Source organism: Canis aureus, chromosome 30, assembly GCF_053574225.1.
Source record: "Canis aureus isolate CA01 chromosome 30, VMU_Caureus_v.1.0, whole genome shotgun sequence".
NCBI classification, from domain to species: Eukaryota; Metazoa; Chordata; class Mammalia; order Carnivora; family Canidae; genus Canis; species Canis aureus.
In genome coordinates, this window is record NC_135640.1 from 40,790,450 (window position 1) to 40,814,959 (window position 24,510).

Here is a 24,510-nt window from a genome sequence, read left to right on the forward strand (position 1 = left end):
CGTAGGATCGGCTCAGAAGCTAGGGCGCACCGTACCGGGGAGACCCCCGCCCAGGGCCCCCACAGCCTGAAGGCAGGGACCGCAGACGGGAATACGCCCAAGGAGGCCACGAAACCAGGAGTTTCCACGCAGCCCAGCATGCAGGACGGCCGCGGCACCCGTCCTGGGGGTGCCTCCAAACTCTCAGTCCAGGGGTGTTGGGACGAACAAGTCACATGTCCCAGAAGGTGTGTGTCAAAGACCCTCTCCACGGGCCATGCTCACTGGGAACTACACGGCCAGGGACAGGATGCTCTGTAGAGAATAGCATCACGGGGACCAGAGTCTGTCTCCACTGGCCGTCTGTCCGGCCTCGGAGACCCCGAGTCCAACGAGAGCCCTCGTTTCATTGAGCTTATGAGTGTGTTGTGAGCCAGACAAAGACACGACAGTGACTTGACTCAAAACAAGAGTCCTGAGAGCCGATGTGGGCCAAGTCCTTCCTTGAAGGATGCACTTCGGAATCGAATGCAGAGCCAGTTGGCACCTCCCCACCCTGGCAGGGGAGCCCTTGGGTTTTCAAGGTGGCAGGCGGGCCATTGGGTGACACCCTGGCTAAGCCATCGGGCTCAGGCTGGAGATGGTGTCAGGAAGGAGGGAGAAGCCACAGAAAGTCTGGCCCGGCTCCTCCCGCTGCACCCCCAGCCCTGACGGAAGAATGCCAGCACCCCTTCGCGGAGGTTTTGTGCCAAGACCCTCCCACGGGCTGGCCTGGCCTTGGTGGAGGCCCTGGAGCTGGCCCGGCCCGCCCCACCCATGGGAGGCTAGACGGCGGGTCCCCTGCACTCCGTGCAAAAGCCGTGGCCTGGGCTGCACGTGGTAAAAGTGAAGCGATTTAGTAATTGCAATCTGAAATCAGATGCGACTCCGAGAGGTTTTCGGGGCAAAGGTGGTTTGAGTTCTTACACCAATGATGGGGCATGGGACTGATCGTGGAATCTGAATCCCCCCCCCCTTGCTGCTGGCGTGGCCTGCGTGTGCGAGGGGAGTCGTCCCCCCACGCACACTCACGTCTGTATGCACACACACTCCCTGCCTGTCTCTCCGCGTCTGTGTCAATGAAGCCAAGAGGAAATTTAGCAAGGTTTTCTTTATTTGAGGGAATTGTTTGTTGAACCAGTGACAAGGATAAAAAGCAGATTAAGGAAAGCCCGGCACTCGGGGGACCTGAGATGTGATGGTGAGTGGTCTTCATTTCCAAACACCCAGGGAGGCTGGTGGGTTCTCCGAAGGGACTCCTCTTAATAATGACAATCTGGAAACATGAAATGCCAGGGGGTGGGTGACAACATCAGGGGACCAAGGGACCCCGCCCTGACAGCCTCCTGGGGCTCCTGTCAACAGGCCCTTGGCCAGACTTCCTGCCCAAGGAGCTCGCTCCTGGAGGAGGGAAGGAGGACACTTCTCAGGGGTCCATCCCCTCCCCCAGTAACTGGCAATTGTCCAGAGAGACCCTTAGGTCACATAAAAAATCACTCGGGAGTGTCCCCGTGAAGGCTGCGCTCTTTGGCTCGCCCTGATGTTCTGAAACAGGGAAAGAAAAGCATCTAGATGGGTAAGCGCACGGTGCCTGCTTTGGGGGACGTGTTGCCAAACTCAGGTCAGGAGACACACTGTATGTTAGGGGGATGGGGCGGCTGGAGCCTCCCGGGGTGGCCCTGAGCAGGCCTCCGTGAGCCCAACTGGTCCATCGTGCTCACGCGTGAGCGAACAGCAAGGCCCACATCCTCCTCCCCGGCACCTGGCACAGCGCATGGCACTTAGTGGCCGTGCAAACCAGGGGCTGCGTGACAGTCGCCTGGGCGGCACCGGCAGCTGGGCCGGGACCCAGGGGCATGGCTGAGGTGACCTGCGGCTGTCACACAAGCCCCAGTGGGAACCCTGGTGGCTTTCGGCTCATCCCAAAGCTGCTGTCACTGTGGAGAGTGACCCTCGGAGCTGCTTCCTCCTGAAACGATCCCCGCTGCGCTCGGGGGTCTGGCCTGGAGTCGGCCGGGCCCGGCTCCCAACACCCCCACCCCGCCCCGTCCTGCACGGACGTTACCTTGATTGAGGATTGGGAAGAAGCACCAGGGCACGTCGCGGATGGTGTCGGAGAAGCAGCAGTTGCGAGACGCACACTCCTGGGGGCTGATGCCCGGGTACCCACAGTTCTTGCGGGCCGCCACTTCCATGACACACTGCTCCGACTCTGGCCACGCGTCCCCAGGCACCAGGAAAGGAGCAACAGGGAGACTCAGTTAGCGCAGCTCGGGAATTGGCACCTCTATTCCTGTCCTCACACGCGGGTGCCACCGAGCTGCAGCCTCAGCGTGTTGTGAGGTGCTGCCGTATACGACCCCCAAGGACTGTCTAAGGGTCCTTAGCCAGCGGCTGGCCACCCTTGGATCTGCACAGACACCACAGGTCAGAGGTTCCAGGGCCTTGGGAAAATCAGCTCGCCTCTCTGGACCCGATATTCCCATCTGTAAAATGGGGTGACCCCCGTACCCTGCTGAGCACGGGCCGGTGAGCATCCTTTAAACGGGTGATGCATTTTGCTAGAGCCCTGAAAGCCAGCAATGCCTCCACCAGAGAAGAAGCCCTGCCTCGTAACCACCCATCTGTCTCGTCCCCTTCGGAGCCCCGGGAGCCTGTGACCCACAGTCACTGGCGGGCGTGGACGGGCGGCCGTGGGCGCCGAGTTCCGTTGGCGCCGCGTGCTCTGCACATGCAACTTCCTTCCCCGCGCACCTCGCGACGAACGCCCTTCTATCTGGCTGGCGTGCGCCGCCGTGAAACTCGTTCTCGGAAGAAAACCCTGGAAGCCCTAAGTGGGTCTCCTACCATTGGAGGCTGGTGGGCAGTTCGGTGGATAATGTCCCAGGGACTGCCTCCCTGTCCCCCAGCAGCTCCCCAGCAGCCAGGAGAGGCCCGGGAGCTGTCCTTCCTTCTAACAGTAAAACTGACCGGTTCTTGCAAGTGTGTGCGGGAGGGGGAGTAGGTAGGGCTGGCCCTGGGGGGGGTCCAGGGGTGGACAGGGAGGCCCTTCGGGCGGGCCAGGCGCCGGTTACCTTGCTTCGGGAGGGGATGGAAACACCAGGGGACGTTGGGGACTCTGGAGTCAAAGCAGCAGCCCGTGTTGAAGCACTCGGCGGCGCTGATGCCCGGGAAGCCACAGTTCTTCCTGTGGGAGGCCTCGATCCGCGAGCACTGGCAGGCGGCTGGGGAGAGAGCCCTGGTCAGCCCGTCCCCACTTGCGCTCCCCGCTTGCTCCCGGGGCCACGTCCGGACACCTCCCCGGGCCCTGTGGCCACGCCGGGAAACGGCAAAGTCTCCTCTTGCCCGGATTTGAACTATGCAATGTCCTGAGGAGTGAACAGGGCTTCCCAGAAATGACTACTTAAAAAAATAATAATAATAATAAATAAATAAGGGAAAAATTTAGGAAAGGCAGTGGGCCTAGGAAGAGTCAAGATGAAAGGTGACCAAGGTGGGCTCCAGGTGCCCTGGGGGCCTCCTGCCTCAGCCCCCCCTACCCAGCTGGCCCCCAGCACCTGTGGCTGCTTTGACCTTTGCCAGGAAGGAGGCCTCTCCCAGCCCTGGGGGCGCCCCCCCGCCCAAATGGCAGGGAAGGAGGCACCAATGCCCCCAGCGCACATCACAGGTGTCAGGATGCCTTTTGAGCTGCTTCTGCTCTCAGGTGAACCCATCATTCCACCCTGTGACTCTGAGGAAGGCAAACAAGAGCCGAGACCCATCCAGGGCCAGGGGGGCACCACAGAAAGCCAGGGACCCGCGTACCCCACTGCATTTGGGGTTTACCTGGGCTCGCGGGCCCGTTGCCCTGTTGCCAGGTCAAGGACGCTGAGCCGCACGGCACGACTCACGGGGGCTCACTTACAAGGTTTCTGGGCCCCCGCCGGGGCACACAGCCCCAGGGCGAGGAGCACCGCCAGCAGCTGGAGGCCTCGAGGTCCCATGTCCATGCTGCGCGCCAGGGCCGCCTGCAGAAGGTGCACTGCCCACTGCCATCGGGCGTTTTATAATGTCCTCTCTGTTTGCTCAGCAAATGCAAATAACTTTTCTGTGTCCCCTGTGGCACCAACCCCTCAGGTCCTTTGTTAGGAAAAGAAGCTGAGATAGGCCGATGGGCAGGGGACAGAGCGGCCGTGCCTGCAGGCGAGGCTTCCGGCAGGGGCTGCCTTGCTGCCAGGCCTCCCCCTGCCCCCCGGGGCCGCGAGCCAGGTCACGCCAAGATGCCGACGTGGAAAACCAGCCACATGCACGTCTGGCACTGGGCACCCTCAGGGTCACACCCAGGAAAGGATAAGCTATGTATGTCTCCTGATAAAGTACATGGTTATCGCATGATTTTTTTTTTTAAATATTAGGCCCAAGATTACTGGGGAAAATGAGGGAGCCAGCCGGAGGCCTAGGGAAGAGCCCACCTCGAGGGCAGCACGATGCCTCTGCCAGCCTCTGGTCTTCTGTCTCCTTGTCTCCTGCTTGGGCAGGGGCTGCTCCCCGTGGACGAGAGGCTGGTGTGTAAAAATCAGCAGCTGGTTTCGGCACCCCTGAAATGCCTATTTGTCTTCCGTGGGAGCTCTGTGTGTTTCCTAGAGACATAAGCCTGCCCCTGTGCAGAGGTCCCGTGCTCCGGGGAAGAGAGTCCGTGGATGGAACCAAGAGAGAGGGGAGAAGGGAGACGGAGGCACCCCAAGGGACAAGATTTGGGGCAAAGGGAGGCTACGAGCCCCCACTGGCTGAGGCCTTGCAGGAGGGCACCCATCTGGGAATCGTGGGTTGAGCAGCCAGGGACCCAGAGACACACAGAATCCAAATCCCAGCGTTCTTGGGGTTCAGAAAGCAGGCCTCCTGCTCCAGAGCTTCTGCTTGACCCCATCCAGTCCCTCCAGACCAGGCCCCTGACCCACCACCGGGCAACCACCAGATTCCTCGAAACCTTGCAAACTCAGCTTTCCCCAACCCATGTCCCCACCACCCTTGATCACCAGCAAGACATAAGGGCCCCGAGGGACCATCATGTCCCCACTCTGCTTTGTCTCCCTGAACCGCTACCCACTTCTTCCCACTGCCCCCATCTCGGCCCTTCCAGGAGCCGTGCAGAACTTGCCCATCCAGGCCAAGCCCCTCCATCTCTCACCCGCCCCCGGTACTAGCAGAAGCCAGCGCCTTCCTGGACTTGCTTCCCTTGTGCTCATCCCAGGAGAGGTGCTCAGCAACCCCACTCCCTTCTCCGCCCACACGGTGCTTTTGTACAAGTTAGAAAATGGCTCATTTGCTTCAAGACAAGTTACTTGGCGCTGAGGGGAGATCAGGATAATAGATACAATATGTCCAGGATCAGCGGCGCCCTACCTGAGTGGGGAGCTGTGCATAGCACAACCTCCATGACTTCCGTCACGTGGGCTCAGGCCAGGGGGCTGGACGCTGGCCTCGCACCCCCGTGTCTCCACGTGCATGCCAAAACCATGCTCCTCGGAGATGCGGGCTGTGTGAACCTCACCACTTCCCACGGCCCTGCCCTACTGTCATCTCCTGACCTTCAGCCTGTCACTTCTGTTAAGGATTTTAGCACTGGGTTCTCTGTGTCCCTTGTCACCCCAAGACTTAGCAACATCCCTGCTGGCCTCTGCATTCCAATGGACAGCTCACCCAAATGCCTAGGCACCTGGGTTTTCGTTTCCTCCTCATCTATAGAAACGTCACACCCTATTCCAGGTCTGCTACATGTCCTCCATGACCACACTCAGAAATAAGACATGCTAACATCCTTTCTGTTCAGGACATCCTAAGCTTCTTTATAAATATTTTATTTATTTATTTATTCATGAGAGACACACAGAGAGAAGCAGAAACTCAGGCAGAGGGAGAAGCAGGCTCCCTGCGGGGAGCCCGATCACAGGACCCTGGGATCACAACCCAAGCTGAAGGCAGACGCTCAGCCACTGAGCCACCCAGGTGCCCCAGAATGTCCTAAACTTCTAAGATTTTCTCTGTTCCTCCCACCACACCTGTCCTTCAAATCCCAAGGCCCTTCACTCCCTCCATCCCTCTCTTTCCCTGTGTGAACACTGTGATGCCCCTCCCTTCCTCCCTCCCTTCTTCCCAGGCAGGTCCCCACCGTCCCCACTCTGTCTGCTCCATCCACTGTCCTGGTGCCCAGCACTGCACCCATCTGCTTACTGTCTCCAGGCCCTCTCTTCCAGCTGAGCTCCCTGGACTCATGCTGCCGATTGTGGCCCCTGTCCACGCAGGATCTCAGACAGATCCTGGCACTCACTGGCATTGCAATTCTTCTTTGAAGCTACCCTTCTCCACCCCCTCTCACTTCCATTCTGCATCCGGGGGTGATATTGTCTATCAGTTCACAGAGAAAACAGAAAGCAACAAAATGGGAACTTCCTCAGATATCACCACCCACGTGGACCTCTGCTTCTGACTATAATGGAGAAACTGGTACCAGACTATCCCTCTCAAAGGTCCCACCTCCAAATACAATCATATTCTGTGTTAGGATCTTTACAGACCAATTTAGGGGTACACAAACTTCCAGTTCACAGTATGCCATAAAAGTAGGCTTGATCAAGTCCCAGAGGGAAAGCACCTCGTGCCTATTCTAGCAGAACTTCAAACAGGCCTTAAAAGAATCAGATCCACCTGGTGAGTAAATTAACTGCCCAGCAGAACAAAGCTCAGCATTTTATTAAGGCTGACAATAAAACCCAGACACACGACGTTGCATCCATGATGTGTTCAACACAACACATCACTGGATGTGTGAAGAAGCAAGAAAACATGACCCATCATCATAAGAAAGACCAGTGAATAGAAGTAGACCTAGGAGCTGCATTAAAATTTAAAATCTGAATGGTGAATAGAAACTAGAAATGAGGGATGCCTCAGTGGCTCAGCAGTTGAGCATTTGCCTTCAGCCCAGGGCATGATCCTGAGGTCCCTGGATCGAATCCTGCATCAGGCTCCCTGCATGGAGCCTGCTTCTCCCTCTGCCCGTGTATGTCTCTGCCTCTCTCTCTCTGTGTCTCTCATGAATGAATAAATAAAATATTTTTTAAAAAAGAAATTAGAAATGAACAAATATGAAATTCCAGACATAAAATAAAAACACACACAAAAAAGTTTTCCAGAAAAAAATTTTTATTTATTTATTTATTTATTTATTTATTTATTTATTTATTTATTTATTTTTACTGGAAGAAACAGCTAATTCATATGAAGCCATCGAAATATAAATTCTCCAGACTGAAGCAGAGTGAGAAAGGGGGATGAAAATAAATGAGCAGAACCTCAGTGGCTGCGGAGACTGCATCAAGGGGTCTAACAGACATGTAATTGGCGTGCCAGCAGGAGAGGAGAGAAAAAGCATTCAAAGAAACAATGGACAATTTTGTGGGGAAACTTGATGAAAAACATAAACCCATAGATCTTAGAGGCTCAATAAACCCCAAGCAAGATAAATACAAAGAGAACCACATCCAGGCACATCCAGGCAAAGCACGATCACATTGTTGAAAACAAGCAATCGGAAGCAGTCTTACCGCAGCTGGAGTCGCCGCGGATGGGGCAACGCAGCTGACTTCTTGCCGCAATGGTGCACGCTGGAAGGAACAGAGCGACGATTTTTAGGTGCTGAAAGAAAAGAAATTATAAAGTCAGAATTCTATACTCAGTGAGAGTATCCCTCAATGATAGAGGCAGAAACCTCTTTTAAAACATGGATTTGGGGGGATCCCTGGGTGGCGCAGTGGTTTAGTGCCTGCCTTTGGCCCAGGGCGCGATCCTGGAGACTCGGGATCGAACCCCACGTCGGGCTCCCGGTGCATGGAGCCTGCTTCTCCCTCTACCTGTATCTCTGCCTCTCTCTCTCTCTCTCTCTCTCTGTGACTATCATAAATAAATAAAAAATTAAAAAAAAAAAAACAAACAAAAAAAAAAAAACATGGATTTGGGGACACCTGGGAGGTTCAGTGGTTTAGCGTCTGCCTTTGGCTCAGGTCATGATCCCGGGATCCTGGGATTGAGTCCCACATCGAGCTCCCTGCATGGAGCCTGCTTCTCCCTCTGCCTGTGTCTCTGCCTCTCTCTCTGCGTCTCTCATGAATAAATAAATAAAATCTTAAAAAAAATAAAAATAAAACATGGATTTTATTTATTTATGTTTAGAACTGTTCTGGATTCACAGCAAAATCGAGCAGAAGAAAGCCCAGTGATTTCAGAATCCCTTTTTTTTTTTCTTTGTAGATAAACAAAAGCCAACAGAATCGGCCACTTGCAAACCTGTTGTCTGAGGAGCTTTCAAGGACGTTCTTCTGGCCGAGGTTGTGGTGGCTCCTAACACAGAGCACAACGCGTCCCCGCAGGGGCTGCAGCCACTTCCCACTTGGCCGGGTTGGTTCAGCCTGGCACCTGTTGGCCTCTGCGCGCATGTGCGTGTGCTGCCCGGTCGCGTCCACGAGGCTTCTCCTTTGCTCTGCAGCAACTGTCTCCCATCTACTGTCTCAGCCACCAAGATTTTGGGCCCAATCTGGGCAAAAGTTTGCTTCCTTAGTTACCTTTAAAAGGTGGAAATCTATCTATGTCACTCCCCTGCCACTCCGCACTCCCCACAACCTGTAGGGTAGAAACCAAGTACGGTTTCCTGCGTGTGAGAAGTAGGACCCGGTGGGAACTGGACCCACACGCCCCCACCACCCTCTTGTGCTCCTGGGCCCCTGACAGCGTAAGCAACTCGAGCTTGTCTAGACACACCCCGACCGTTCAACCCGCCCATCCTTCAGCTCCTAACTCAGGAGCCAAGTCTTCGAAGAAGAATTCACTTTCACCTGAGTGAAGACAGGGACCTTCCACTACCCGGACACGCACACCCTTGTTCTCCTAGTTCACAACACCTGCCCACACCTGCATGTGATGTAGATATTTTTTTAAGATTTTATTTATTTATTTGAGAGAGCGTGTGAGTGGGGGGAGTGGCAGAGGGAGAGGGAGAAGCAAACTCCTCACCGAGCAGGGAACCCAATGAGGGACTTAATCCAAGACCTTGAAACCCTCAACCTACTGAGCCACCTGGACGCCCTGTGAAGTGCATTTTTTTACCTTCTTGGTTCCTTTATGAATAACAGCTAACAGTCACTGCAGGCTGGCGTGGGCCAGGGGATCTTCTAAGGATCTTACATGCTGTATCTCGTTTAATCCCTGCAACAATCTCAAGGGAGGGCTAAGATTTCACTCCCATTTCCTGGTCTGTGTAGGTGAAAGGATTTGCCCAAATAACACAGCTAGTACATGGAGGGTGAGATTGAGACCTCACCTCACTCACACTATAACCCAGGATCCTGACCTAGGGTGTGTACCTGGCAGCCGTGCTCGGTAAGGGGGTGGACAAGTGGGTCACAACCCGGACGCTGAGGCAGAAACATACCACCTAGCGTTCTCCATGACCCAAATTATCTTCTGTAATCTATACAACAGTATCTATGCATATATATGAATATATGCAAATAAACCCGACAAGCCTCCTCCTGTCTCCTGATTGGTATCCTCATCTATGAGAGGAGAGGTGGAATGAGGAATTTTAAACGTTTTTCAGGGATGCCCGGATGGCTCAGCAGTTGAGTGTCTGCTTTTGGCTCAGGGCGTGATCCAAGGGTCCTGGGATCAAGTCCCACATCGGGCTCCCCGCAGGGAGCCTGCTTCTCCCTCTGTTTGTGTCTCTGCCTCTCCCTCTGTGTCTCTCATAAACAAATAGATAAATTGTTAAAAAAAAAAAAAAAAAGCTTTTCAAAGTCTCACATGTCTTCTAAAACCTGAGTAGTAGGGTATCTTATTTTTACACTATTGTCAGGGGAAAACATATTTTTCTTTCCAACATTTACTTGCCTAGTCACGCCAAATCCAGAAGGGCAGAGGTCCCCCCCGCCTCTCTCCCCAGCATTGTAAAGTTTCTGGTTTGGTTTCTGCAGTTTGGCTGTGCTGGTCAATAGGGTGGTTAAATAACAGAATCTTTTAAAGCCCATGACTAGATTTATCTATGTAATAAAGAACATGGCCAAAACCGGGAGAAGAAATCAGCAAATCAACCATTGCCGATGAGAATTTTGATGCCCAATCTGGGAGGGGATGACATTGGAGATGTCTTAGTAAGTTATATTTGGGGGATATCATTGGACAGACATAAATTTTAACACATTTTTCAGTGTGCTGTGCGATGAAATTCCTCCTTGAACTTCTCTGATTTTTACCAAGATTTAAATGACTTTAAGATGTCTCTTTGGTGTCTGAGTGGGTGCTTTGTTTTGTTTTATTTGGCACCATGCTGAGACAAGCCATGATCTGGCCAATCTTTTTTTTTTTTAAGATTTTATTCATTTATTCATGAGACAGAGATGGAGGCAGAGACACAGGCAGAGGGAGAAGCAGGCTCCCTGCGGGGAACCCGATGTTGGACTCGATCTCAGGACCCCGGGGTCACGACCTGCCCCAAAGGCAGATGCTCAACCGCTGAGCCACCCAGGCATCTTGACCTGGCCAATCTTAAAACTTAAAAATAAAAAAATTTAAAAAAATTAAAAATATTTGAGCCATTCAGATTAAGGAAAAATAATAGGGTATCATAAAAGTCAGCAACACTGACCCATAAGCTCACTGCCTGTTTTTTAAAATAAAACTTTATTAAAAGACAGCCATACCCACTCATTTATGTATTGTTTATGGCTACTTCTAAGTTACAATAGAAGAGCTGAGTAGTTGCCAAAAAAATCTGCATACCCCTGTAGTGTAGTCTTGAAACTCTCTAACATGAATTTCAAAAATAAAGATGGAGAGAAATATTTCTATTTTATTTTATTTATTAAGAAAATGTTTGGAAACATGCCACCATGTTTTCTTTCGTCTTCTGTAATCTGGTCCTGAAAACAATACGTTTTGGACACTGGTTGTTGGGAGACAATTCTCCCCGAATCTGTCACATTTGTGCACGTGAATGAGGCATTAACTATCTGCAGGGCATGGGACCTCAATTAAGGTCAGGGATAAATGCTGCCCTGCATCCGGTGGAATTGGAGGGCTCCGAGTCACCTAACCGCAAATTCCCCTCCCTGCTCTGCTCCCACAGATATGACCCCTTCGCCAAACAACCCTCCTTATCAGGGGACCGGGCACAGTTCCTGCTCACCCCTGAGCAGTGGGTTTCACTCCCCAGCCAGCCACAGAATTATTTAAACAAGCCAACCACATTCTCCTGTGGGAGCCTCCTGAGGGCACTCCACCCTCTTGTCCCTACAAAGCCTCGTGTCACAGCCCCGGTGGTTCCCTCTGTTCCCAGGGCACAACCCATGTGGCCCTGCATGGTGTGACGCCTTCCTCCCCTGGGCTGTGCGTAGATGGGACTAATCAACCGCTGTTGGCCTCGGCGGTCCAGGGTTTGTGCAGCAAACAACCTTGGAGGGTAGATACGGTGTCCCCCTCGGAGCAAAGGCAGGCAAGGCTTGCTGCCCCTCAAAAGATCTGAGTCCCCGAAGAGATCAGAGCTGCTTTCTCGTACTACAACCTACTGTGTGTGTGTCAGCATCCACCCGGACCCAGCCACGTCACCCCAGGAGGACTCGGGGGCAAAGATGCTGATGCCCAGGCCACTGGCTGTCCCACGAGTAATAACGCTCTTTGTCTCTGAACCGGGAGTCTCCTATCCTCTGCCAACATCAGGCAGTCTGTCAGCTGCCAAGGGACAAAACTCAGCCCTCCCAAGTTCCCCACGCTGGCCGAAAGTCCTCCCAACATTTGCCTTTAGAATGCACGTCCCCAACTTATTAGTTCGCTCAATCTCGTTGCACCACACGTGTACGTGGCGATGTGTGTTTTTGTCTGATTTACTGTGCTACCTCCAGAATGCCCAGCTCAGGGGCAATGTTAAGAGCTGAGAAGAACAATTTAAAAATACCTTTAAAAATAATACTATTTCTGGGGCCCCTGGATGGCTCAGTCGGTTAGGCATCCGACTCTTGATTTTGGGCTCAGGTCATGACCAGGTTGTGGGATCGAGCCCCACATGGGGAGTCTGCTTGAGATTTTCTCTCTCTCTCTCTCCCTCTGCCCCTCCCCTGTGCACTCCCTCTTCCCCCACCCCAAATAAAATCCTTTAAAAAATAATACTATTTCTTTCCCTTCCTGTGACTGACTGTAATCTTCCATCTGCTCAGACCCTTAAAAAGGCAACTATGTCCTAAGAGCCTTTGATACCTTCCCCTACGTTCCCAAGCTGGATTTGCCAAGTGTGTCTCTCTCTTATTAGCTGATGTTTCCTATCAGGGTCACAGGCATTGAACGTTTCCACCGACCGCCCCTCCCCACACTCGCAAAGAAAGGCAAGGGAGTTTTCTTAAACTCACAATAACCTTCCCAGTGACCCTACAAATATGACCTTAAACCACAATTTGGCTTCAAGAACTGGTTCCTGGTCTGATCCTTAGATAACATTTTCTGAACAGAATCCTGTTGTGTGGAAATTATCCAGAAACAATGGCAGCCTCCAAGTATACGACCATGGAACAGAAAGGCTCAGGGATCAAAGCCACAGACTATGGTAAGTCGATGTATAACACGTGTGAAATTCAAGAGGCAGGAAAAGTGGCAGGTAATGCTTTGCATGGGGTGCAGGTGGAGGGGGGAAGGACCACGTACCCGGATCCTGGGTCATGTCCTGTCCTGCTCTCAGCCTTTCCACCAGTGCATGGTGACCACACATTGAGCAAGGGGCTAACAAATGGATGCTATGGGGGCCACCATATGCTGGGGCTTTATTGGAGAGGCTCAGGGTAAGCACTGTTGGCCCAGTTGTAGCCCACGGCGGCCCACAGGGCAGCTGTGACATTAGTCTGTGTTTGACAAATGCACCCAATTGGGCCATGACAGGGGTCACTGATGGTACCTGATTTAGGATTGTCAAAGCTGTCAGCCTAGCCGTGCACGGTCAGCTTCTCATGGCTTGGCCTTTCCACCCCGCCTCTCCATGCTAACATCCCTGCTCATTCCTTCCTTTTTGTTATGTCACGTCCTGTAGGTTACCAACTACCTGCATGTCACATATCTTAGGAGCGCCACCCACATCTCACAGGCCACAGGTTTCCCACTGTCTGTACTTGACACATTTTCAGTTTTGCACATCCCCCTTGTTGGAAGGGGGACCATTATGGAAAAATTGACCAGTCTCCAATGCAGCAGATGATCATGACACCTGCCCTTTGGTGATTTGCAGTGATGAGGGCTCCTTGGTAGCAAGGAACAGACACCAGCTGTCATGGGCTGAGTTGTGTCCCCATCAAATTCGTATGTTGAAGTCTTGACCCCTGGTAGTCAGAACATGACTTTTTTTTAAAAGATTTATTCATTCATGAGAGACACACAGAGAGAGGCAGAGACACAGGCAGAGGAGAAGCAGACTCCCTGCAGGGAGCCCGACGCAGGACTCAATCCCAGGATCCCGGGATCAAGCCCTGAGCCCGAGGCAGATGCTCAACCACTGGGCCACCCAGGCGCCCCAGAAGGCCTGTTTCTAAAAACAAAATAGAAAATATAAAAAACTTTCCACTGCCAAGCATTGTACTCAAATATAGAAATTATCAGAGCAGCCTCCACTCTTCTGATGGAATCCAGGGCTGTGGGGTGCAGAAGGCTTACCCCCAGTGGCCACCCTCCACCCAGTTTCCCCAGGGCCTTTTAAGAGCCGAATGTATGTGAGTCTGTGTGCGTGCTTGCATGCGTGTGTGTGTGCACGCGTGTGAGAGACACGTCCTTCCTCGTGCCTTATCAGCAGAACTGTTCCCACGAAGGTGCTTTGTTGTCACAGCTGCCTGCTTCCCACCCTCTCCAGGCACCTCAAGGACTCGAGGGGCCCCAGGCAGCCATGAACTGGCCACCCTGAATTCTCGCTGCTGGGAGAGGGGGGCTGGAGGGTAGCCTAGAAGGTATTGGGAGAGGGCTGGGAGGGGAGCCTGCAGGGTGCCAGGAGGGGGCCAGGAAGGGAGTCTGCAGGGTGCCAGGAGGTAGGCCAGGAAGGGGGATCTGCAGGGTGCCAGGAGAGGCCCAGGAAGGGAGCCTGCAGGGTGCCAGGAGGGGGACCTGCAGGGTGCCAGGAAGGGAGTCTGCAGGGTGCCAGGAGGTAGGCCAGGAAGGGGGATCTGCAGGGTGCCAGGAGGGGCCCAGGAAGGGAGGCTGCAGGGTGCCAGGAGGGGGCCAGGAAGGAAGTTTGCAGGGTGCCAGGAAGGGAGTCTACAGGGTGCCAGGAGGGTGCTAAGAGAGGGGCATGCAGGGGGCCAGGAGGGGGCCAGGAAGCAGATCTGCAGGGTGCCAGGAAGGGAGTCTGCAGGGTGCCGGGAGGGGGCCAGGAAGGAGGCCTGCAGGGTGCTAGGAGGGGGCCAAGAAGGGAGTCTGCAGGGTGCCAGGAGGGTGCCAGGAGGGGGGCGTGCAGAGGGCCAGGAGGGGGCCAGGAAGCAGGTCTATAGGATGCCAGGAGGGTGTCAGGAGGGGGGCCTGCAGGGTGCCAGGAGGGGGCCAGGAAGGAGGCCTGCAGGGTGCTAGGAGGGTGCCAAGAAGGGAGTCTGCAGGGTGCCAGGAGGGGGCCAGGAGGGGGGCCTGCAGGGTGCCAGTAGGGTGCCAGGAAGGGGGCCTGCAGGGTGCCAGGAGGGGCCAGGAGGGGGGCCTGCATGGTGTCAGGACCGGGCCAGGAAGGGAGTCTACAAGGTGCCTGGAGGGTGCCAGGTTGGAGCGTGCAGCAGGCCAGGAGGGGGCCAGGAAGGAGGCCTGGAAGGGAGTCTGCAGGGTGCTGGGAGGGGGCCAGGAGGAGGGCTTGCAGTGGGCCAGGAGGGGCCAGGAGGGGGGCCTGCAGGGTGCCAGGAGGGGAGTCTGCAGGGTGCTGGGAGGGGGCCAGGAAGGACGCATGGAGGGTGCCAGGAGGGGGGCAGGAGGGGCCAGGAGGGGAGTCTGTAGGGTGCTGGGAGGAGGCCAGGAAGGGGCCGGGAGGGGGCCTGCTGGGTGGCCTGGGGCCACTGCATGGGCTGCGGTGACTCCTCTGTGTTCCCCGCGCAGAGGACACAGCCCCTCACATCGCCACTGGGCCCCTGTCCTGCCCGGCACCTCCTCTGTCTCCTTGAACCCGAGGAGGAAGGTGCACGTCCCCAGGGCCCCCTGCCCCCTGCCCCCTGCCCCCTGCCCCCAGCTCTGGCCCCTGCGCCCCCTCGTGCAGCCTCAGCCCTCACCCCTCGGGCTCCGCAGCCCACACAGCTTCAGGGAGCTGGGGCCACCCAGGGATGAGGCGCAGGTGCATGGCCATCTGCCCTGAGCATCCCCTGAGGAACTCGGGGTCCCGGAGCTATCGGGGCACCCCCATCGGCTCTCTGTCAGGCCCCCACACTGGCCACAGACTGTTTTCTCTGCCTCCCCTCGGCTTCAGTCCCGGGGGATTCTTGGGGAGGTTGTGACTTTCCGCAAGGCTGAGTGGCGGAGACCGCTCCCTGTCCCCACCTCCCGGACAGGGACAGAAGGACGCGTGTCCCCACCCGCCTGAGGCAGGGCCGCCCCAGCAGGCGTCCCCCGGCTCTGTCTAGGTCTGCGGTCCGGATGGTAGAGCCAAGATCATGCACCCACACACCCTGGACAGTCCATGGTGGACGGCGGACCCGATTTCTCTCCAGGTCCCAGGCTGGGAGGCCGAGCTGAGCTGCTCGCCGGCCCTCGGCCCCCTCCCTCCCGCGGCGGGGACCCACGTAGTCAGTCACCCTGTCACCCGGCCCTGCTGGACACCCCAGGCCACAGGAGCATCTCGAGTCACGGGGCCCCTGGTCTGTGCATCATGCGAAGTGTCCCCAGAGCCACACGGTTCCCTGGGGCGTGAGCTAGAGGGAGACACCTCTCGACCTAATGTCCCGCCGCGTCGGCCCCACTAGAGGCCTCACCTATTCGGTGCATGAGGGCACGTGTGACTCATGAAGGAACAACATGGGCGGTTGCTCAGGTGTCCCAGCCTCCCTGCCCCTGCGTCCCCTCCTTGCACCCTTGAGATCCTCAGTAGGCCCGTGATTCAGGAGGGTGGCGGGGCCGGTCGGGAGCGTGTCGGCCCACGCGGCCCCCTTCTCGTCACTTACGGGGCCACGAAGGTCAGGATGAGGTATCACTTGGAAGGGAGTTGGTTTTGAAAACATGAAGATGTGCCTTTTGAGCGTCCCCACACACCTCCCCCTGCTGCTGCTCTCACCCCATGCGTAGCCCGATGTTCGGCTGAGAGCCCCACGGGGCGGGGGGGGGCTTAGAAGGAGGTCGGGCTAAGACACCAGGCGCGGAGGAGGGGACGAAGGGACCGGCCCAGCCTGGAGGACTCAGTCGAAGCACCTTCACGGGGGGCCCTGGTGTGTTCTCAAGCGACAGAAACCCCAGTAGTTGCGTTTTGACCCATCAGGACCGTTGGGTTTGCTCAACACGAGGTCTCAAGGCGAGTGAGTCACATGCGTCAGGTCACGGGCGTCAGGGCTCTAGGCCTGTGGCTTTTCCTCATGAGCACAGAATGGCTGCCCGAAGCACCGCGTCACGCTCTAGACCACGCGGTGTGGGGAGGCAGGCGCAGGCGCTGCCCCCCGGGATGCTCAGCCGCGTGACGGTCTGGCGGCCTTGGGCGCTGCCCCCGCTGCCCACACCCGGTCGGCCTGGGCGGCCCTGCGAGCGCCTCATTCCCCCCTCTGGGGCAGGGGGACCCGTGGACGGAGGCCGCACCCCCCTTGCAAAGAAAGGACAGCCGTTTGCAATCTTTAAAAAGAACAGAAAGCACGAGCAACATTCATCTCTTTTAATTTTTAAGCCAATTTTGAGTCCAGGGCTGTGCGCAGTCCGGCGATGCAGCGAGCCGAGGTGCGGATGCGCGAGGGGGCCCCCGCGTGGCTGCCGGGGACGGGGACGGGGTGGCGGGGCTCCCGGGCGCCCGGCGAGGCCGCCCAGCTCCTGGCGCTGCTCCGCCGCAGGCATCTAGAAGGGACACTCCTCTGAGGGGCGAGGGTGGGAAGGAGACACAGGCAGTGAGAACCTGGGGTGTGCTCGCTGCGAAATCACCGCAGAGATCCCCCCTTGGAGGCCCCAGGGGGAAAATTTCTTAGAAAATGCGCCCCCCTTCATGTCTTTGTTGTGACTTTCTGGGCTCCCGCCCAAGGGGGCGGAAAGTGCCAGCAGGACTCTCCACGGGCTTGCGCTCAGCGGCGCGAAGACGAACGGGGACAAACACGGACTCCTCGCCGAGCGGCTCTCTGAGCCTCGTCTTTGGGTCCCCACCCCGACGTCAGCCTGATGCAGGCTGGACCCCCCACCACCACGCTCACACTGGGGCCCCCCTCGTGGGTGCAAGCACGGCTGGCCGTGCAGACTAAGGGGACCCCTGCGCCCCCATGGGGTTTCCTCCCTGATTCTGCATCCTCAGACCCCACAGAGCCACCGAGGCCATACCTTCGGGAGGGTTGTCCACGGCCACAGGGTAGTAGCACCACGGGACCCCACGAACTGTGTTGTCGAAACAGCAGCCCTTGTCCTTACACTGGGAAGGCGTGATGCCCGGAGCGCCGCAGTTGTCTCTGTGGTGAGGGGCCACCGTGCACGTCTCTGGAAGGGCAGAGGCAAGAGGCAGCTGAGAACCGGCCGACCCGGGCCTTCCTTCTCCAACTGAACCAGCAGGCAGCCAGCTGGTGCCACGGATGGGGACTCGGGGCTCAGAGGACAGGGGGCGTCCTGTCCCCATCTCCGGACATGAAAACCCTTCAGCTCAGGGCAAATGCAAGGTGCCCGGGGTTTGTCGACGTTCCCCCTCCCGACGTAACGTATCCACGCGTTCATTTACTTCCACAAACAACACTCTGACGTTACTCAGTCAAGAAATATCTCCCGAATGCCGCGCATGCTCGAAACAGAAATCGGCGCAGCGTGAGTCGACGGTGAAGGTCACCGAGGATCGAGCGCGTGCGGGGCCCTGCGCCAGCTGATGGGGACCCAGAAATTAAAAACAGAGAGGTCGTGGCTAAGACACTAACCGTCTAATGGAGGAGAAAAGCAAGTAAATGTCCGAAACTGCGCAGGGTGGGCATCCCAGGGCGCTGAGGGCGAGTACGGAAGGGACAAGGACAGGGCTGAACAAAGCAAGGACGGCTTCCTGTGGGAGGAGGTTGACCAGGTGGGGATGGGGCAGTGGGTGTACCCTGCGGCGGGAACAGGTGTTCAAAGGCAGTTGAAAGAGAGAGAGAGAGGAGAGGAGAGAGAGGAGAGGAGAGAGCGTGCGCAAGGTGTATTTCAGGGGTGGAGGTCCGTTTGCAGGAAAGACGCGGAGACTAGGGTGTGTGGGTGCCGCAGGCGCTCTGTAGCCTCGACCCCGAGGATGGTGGAGGCCAGCACGGCGGAGGACGCGTGGGGCAGACGCGCCGGGGAGGCAGGGCTCCCTGAGGTCTACCCAGGAGAACCGAAGGGGCTGAACCCACATCCGTTCCTCTGTTAAACCCAGCAAGGCCTAATGGAGAAGGCGAGCCCACGAGGGAGCTGCCCCCAGGGCTTCTGTGCTCTCCTCCCCGGGCCGCCTCAAGCCGTCTCTGAAGGAAGGGTCTGTGGCTTCGCGGGAAAGGTCTGGGCCACCTCTCACTGGCGGGGTGGCCTCTGCAGGTGGCATTACCTACCCCCAGGGCGCTTGTGAAGTCAGGAGGAGCTGTGTGTGTGCTTGTATGCATGTGTGCGTACATACATACGTGTGTGCATTTGTGTGTGTGCATGTGTGTACGTGTGTGCATGTGTGCATGTGCATATGTGTGCATGCGCATGTGTGCCTTATGTATGTTGCATGTGCATGTGCGTGCCTATGTGCGTGTGCATGTATGCCTGTATGCATGTGTGTGCCTGTGTGCATGTGCATGTGTGTGCATGTGTGCCTTGTGTATGTGTGCATATGCATGTGTGCCTGTATGCCTGTGTGCATGTGCACTTGTGTGCATGTATGCCTATATGCATGTGTGCATGTGTGTGCCTGTGTGCATGCACATGTGTGCATGTATGCCTTGTGTATGTGTGCATGTGCACGTGTGTGCATGTGTGTGCACGTGTGTATGTGTGCATGTGCACTGTGTGCCTGTGTACATGTGCCTGTATGCATGTGCACATGTGCCTGTGCAGTGCACATGTGTGTGTGTGTGTGTGTGCATACATGTGTGTACCCCATTGTTTTTCATTCCCCATCAGGTCCTCAGAAGGCACCCCAAGGTGCACGGAAACCATAGTTTCCTCTCCCTCTCCTCAAACCTCTATGGAAACCCTTGTCTGGAAATCCTGGGAAACCTTTGGCCACGGCACCTGCCGAGAATGAGTAACACTTATCGAGCACAGTGCAGCTGGCAAAGTGCTCTCCGGAGCCCTCGTCACCCCCCACCCTGTGCCCCCGTGGCCGACGCCCCACTCCAGGGTCCAGGAGCGGAGACAGTAGCTTAAGGGGCAGAGCACTCCGTGGCTTGTGGCACCACGGAGATGTACCCCGTGCATCGAACACCAATAAAAAATAAATTTATTATTAAAAAAATAAAATAAAATATTTAGAGACCGCAGGGGTCCTCAGGGAACATTCATCTGCTGAATATGCACTTGGGCATCTGGGTGGCTTTGACCAGCGTCCGGTTTGGACATCTGGGGGAGTAGTTGTTCTCACACCCCCCCTCCAAGACCTCCCTTCGAGGTCCTGTGTTGGGAGTGGTGGGTGCTGGACACAGCGAGCCGTGACCAGGGCGCCCACATCCCCACAGCAGCGCTTGGAGCTCCGGTGGCCATCGCCCTGCTGGTGCTCTCTGCCCACCTTCACCCCCTAAAATCCTCCCAGGGCCCAGAACAGCGCTTGGCTCAAATGCATGGATGGTGGCCCAGGGCCCCCCGGGGGTGGGGGGCTGACTAGGGCCTGGTGACCACTGGGAGGTGGGAGGAGGGCCACTTACCCTGCTGGCCCTGGGCCAGGGAGCTGAGGGTCAGCGCACAGACCAACACCAGGACGTAGATCACCCTGTGCTCCATGGTGGCGTGAGCGTCCTCTCTGCTCCAGGGGAGACCACGAGTCGGGGATGGGACCGTGGGCAGGCCCTTGGTTTTATGCGCAGGCTCTGTTTGCCCAAAGAGTGTTGGGTAACGTTTGCCTAAGGAGGGTCCCACAGTCCTCCGCTCCAGGTAATCTCCACTGATTAAAACGGGTTTGCTGATACGGGCAAGCGCCGAGGTGCGCCGTCATCCTGGCCGAGGGACCTGAGATTCAGAACGTCCCTCCTGCCCCCTGGGCCTGACCCGATCGCGCTCCTAACCGCAGTGGGGGCCCTCCTGCGAATGTCAACACCACACTCACGGAAGGGTGAGTCATGTGAGAGCTGGCAGAGAGGCACAGTCATGTCAGGGGTGGCTCAGGGGGTCGCCTCCGGGGCGGTCGGACCTTGGGGGAGGGGGTGCGGGCAGCAGAAGGAGCAAGGGCCCAGCCCGCCAGGCCATCCCCTCCAGGTCGGCATGCCAGTGACCTCCAACGACCCCCAGGGCTGGGGGGAGCCGAGGCTGCGCACGAGCGGCGGGAAAGGAGGAGGCCTGCACCCCCGGCCCCCCTCCCCCAGGGCCCTCGGTCTGCAGACTTCATCTTTCCCTGGAGTTCTGTCTGTGGGGCGTGCCCAGGGCCAGGTCCTAGGGCAGCAGAGCTCCATCGGGTCCCTCACGGGGGAACCTGGCTCGTGCAGAAGGGCCTCCCGCCAGGCGGCCTGACATTGAGAATGGGGGTGCCCAGGTGGCCACATCCATTGAGCATCTGACGCTTGCTTTTGGCTCAGGTTGTGATCTTAGGGTCGTGAGATCGAGCCCTGCATTGGGCTCTGCACTCAGTGGGGCGTCTGCTTGAGGTTCTCTCTCCCTCCACTCCTCCCCACTGCCCCCTAAAAAAAAGAAAATTTGAGAGTGTCTAACATCCAACTCAGAGGAACTGTGTATTTTAACTTGTTTACCTAAATTAACTTTTTGCTTTTCTTTTTCCTCTGCAGCAGAGTCCTTTTAAAAATGGAACTGGAGGGTATGATGCTGAGTGAAATAAGTCAATCGGAGAAGGACAAACATTATATGGTCTCATTCATTTGGGGAATATAGATAATAGTGAAAGGGAATATAAGGGAAGGGAGAAGAAATGAGTGGGAAATATCAGAAAGGGAAACAGAACGTAAAGACTCCTAACTCTGGGAAACGAACTAGGGGTGGTAGAAGGGAGGAGGGTGGGGGGTGAGGGTGAATGGGTGACGGGCACTGAGGGGGGCACTTGACGGGATGAGCACTGGGGGTTATTCTGTATGTTGGCAAATTGAACACCAGTAAAAAATAAATTTATTATTTAAAAAAATAAAATAAAATAAATATTTTTTAAAAATGAAGCTGTGTCCAGAGGAGCAGACATCTGAACTGACCGAGCAGCGGTGGGGACCCCTCTCCCCCTCACAGACCCCCAGTAAGGGTCCCCTCGACTTCCTGCTCCAAGGGCAACCTCCGCCGGCCCTGCCCTGGCCCCGCCTGGTCCGGTTCTGGGCTCCCGGAGCCCTGCTGTGCCCGGTGCGCAGGGCAGGCTGCTGCCACACTGCGGGGAGCGAGCACTGCCCCCGGGGGACGGAAAGGGGTGAGGGCAGGGGGCTTCGACTGCTCTGTACCTCCAGGTGGCCCTGCACCTCCAGGCCTTCTTATTCAATAAACATCCATCAAAGAATGAATGATGCGATGAATGAATGAATCAGTGAGCAATAGGAGAAATATTTTTTTCCTCAGGGGAGCCCCGGTCAGAACTGGGGATGCCACCTTCTTGGTACCCTGCACCCTGAACCCAGCCCCCTCCCCCCGGGCTGCACAGCGGGGTCTCCAGGAGGGGTTTCATGTGCAGGACTCGGGGGTGGGGGGTGGATCTGCAGGGCACAGAGTCCTCCGTGGTGGGGGGGTTAGTTTGCCAAAGACGGTGTGTCGGGAGGGGGGGGCTGGATCTGCAGTGATGCTCCTGATCATGTAAAACCACCACTAATTTCTCAGAGCGGCGCTGGAACTGGAGCTCTCAGACACGGAAACGCAAATTGCACAACAACGTGGAAGAAGAGGGTGTGGCTTTCAATGGGGTTGATGCCACCCAGACTTAGAGGCCAGCAATTCCGGCGGTTCTGGGCCTGCTGTGTCCCCCAGATAAATCCCCACATGTAGGCAGAAGGAAACGGAGGCAAGGATGATCTCTGCAGCATTGCCTCTAATACCTCCGTTTTTAAGTTATTTATTTATTTATTTATTTATTTATTTATTTATTTATTTGAGACAGAGACAGAGAGAGAGGCAGAGACCCAGGCAGAGGGAGAAGCAGGCTCCCTGTGGAGAGCCCGATGTGGGACTCAATCCCAGGACCGCCCTGAGCCAAAGGCAGGAGCTAAACCACTGAACTACCCAGGTGTCCCTGTAATACCTTTTTTTAAAAAGGAAGAAGAAATGGAGAAGCTGGGGAAAAAAGGAAGAAAGAGAAAGAAAATAAGGAGGGAAAGAAAGGAGGGAAAAGGAAGAAAGGAGGGGGGAGGGAGGAAGGAAAAAGGAAGGAAGGAAGGAAGGAAAGAAGGAAGGAAGGAAGGAAGGGAGGGAGGGAGGAAGGAAGGAAGGAAGAGGGAGGGAGGGAGAGAGGGAGGGAGGAGGGAGGAAGGAGTATAATGATCATCAGTGAGTGTGAGGAGGGAGAAGGGGAAGAGTGTAGCACACACGTGTGCATCACATCCCTGCAGAAGATGGAAATGAAGAAATGAATGAATGAGTGAATGAGTGAGGAAACGGAAATGAATGACCATAGGAAGGGAAGCTGGCGGGGAAGCGCGGGAAGGGCGCTCAGCCCGACGTCCCGCAGCTGCATTTCGGGAGCTGAGGCTGCCTGGTGGCGCAGGGGGAGGCTGCTGCCCCCGGGTAAGGGCACATCTGGGATGTGGGGACAGCGACATGGGATCAGTGCCACCGACGTGGGAAAGGAAATCTGAAGGAAGTGAGGTGGGAAGGTGGACGTCCACTCACTAGGGAGGAAGACGCGGTTGGCGGGTGTCCATCCTGTCGTCGTGTGTGTTTGCAGTGACCTCCTGCTCCGTGGGGACGGCTGGGTGGGGGGCGTGTGTGGCCTCATCCCCCGTGCTGAGGTCGGGGTGCTGTGACCGCTGGGGTGTGGCGGCCGTGCTCCCCGCGTAAGGCCGGGACTCCTGGCGGGAATAACACCGGGTCACAGGATTACCCTATACGCCCGGGGTGGCTGGTCGGCTTCATTGTTGCGTACAGGGGATCCCTGGGTGGCGCAGTGGTTTGGCGCCTGCCTTTGGCCCAGGGCGCGATCCTGGAGACCCGGGATCGAATCCCACGTCGGGCTCCCGGTGCATGGAGCCTGCTTCTCCCTCTGCCTGTCTCTGCCTCTCTCTCTCTCTCTCTCTCTCTCTTTCTGTGACTATCATAAATAAAAAATATATATATATATTGTTGCGTAGACTCCACGCTCAGCAGGGAGCCCAACGTGGGGCTTGAACTCAGGACCCTGAGATCAAGACCTGAGCTGAGATCAAGGGGCCGAGGCCTAACCGCCTGAGCCACCCAGGCCCCCCCAGGGTTGTCTTAAATGACGGTTTAGTGGAGCGGAAGGCGCAGCGGGTTGAGAGCCGGCCCACGAACGAGTCGCCCGCGTCACATCGTACAAGAATCTGAAAAATGAAGCGCCTGACCCCGCGATGGCCCTGATCTAAGGCGCTGCTCTCTGCTCGGGCTCCGCAGCCAGGGCGGGACCCTCGTGGGGGCCCCTCTCCCCAGTGTCACGCCGTGCCTTTGGCGGACCTCCGTCTTCAGCGCAGGGGTGAGTGTGCGAGGCAGGGGCTGGGTGCCCCCATGGGCCTTCACCCTCTCTGTGCCCTGCGGGGGAGCCACATGGGCCCTGTCCCCTGCCGCCTGCTCTCTGGCCTCTGGCTGCTGTGAGTGGTACTCGGGAGGAGGGGAGCTCGGGTTTTACGTCCTGGTCCCTCCCTGCGGGGTCACGGCGCACGACCGCATCCCTGCGCCCGTGAGGGCCCTTGTCCATGCTCCTCCAGGCTGGGGGTGCACTCTGCGGTCTCCGCCTTCTACCTTCCTGGAGTTACCTGGCCTGAGAGCGACAGGCCTGCTTCCCGCCAGGCCTCTGCGTGACCTAGAAATCACTACCCCGCTGACCCCGCTCACACAGCGTCGAAATGAGCCCCTGCCTTGGCCCCTCGAGAGCGTCTGCTGGCGGGGAATCAGGCGCTGGTGGCCACGGCAGGGGGCAGTATCACAGCGTCTCAGCCTAACAGGGAGGTGACATGTGAAGTGAGGTCGCGTGATAAAGATTTGGGGTCAGCCCTGCACGGTAAGGAAAAGGAGAGGACCGGGTGG

General features: G+C 56.5%; 2 protein-coding genes across 2 annotated transcripts; both read right to left on the reverse strand.

The window, feature by feature from the left end:
* Positions 1 to 1,114: 1,114 nt before the first annotated feature.
* Positions 1,115 to 4,082, reverse strand: TFF2 (trefoil factor 2). Its single transcript, XM_077879299.1, has 4 exons — positions 3,923 to 4,082; positions 3,093 to 3,242; positions 2,084 to 2,230; positions 1,115 to 1,294 (listed from the first exon to the last, which is right to left on the reverse strand). The coding sequence occupies exons 1-4, from the start codon at positions 4,005 to 4,007 to the stop codon at positions 1,281 to 1,283; spliced, it is 396 nt and encodes a 131-aa protein (XP_077735425.1). The 5' UTR covers positions 4,008 to 4,082; the 3' UTR covers positions 1,115 to 1,280.
* A 12,794-nt stretch (positions 4,083 to 16,876) lies between these two features.
* On the reverse strand, positions 16,877 to 20,206 carry TFF1 (trefoil factor 1). The gene is made up of 3 exons (XM_077879300.1): positions 20,046 to 20,206; positions 17,539 to 17,691; positions 16,877 to 17,084 (listed from the first exon to the last, which is right to left on the reverse strand). Exons 1-3 carry the CDS (start codon positions 20,119 to 20,121, stop codon positions 17,068 to 17,070), a joined length of 246 nt encoding a protein of 81 aa, XP_077735426.1. The 5' UTR covers positions 20,122 to 20,206; the 3' UTR covers positions 16,877 to 17,067.
* Between the last annotated feature and the right edge of the window lie 4,304 nt (positions 20,207 to 24,510).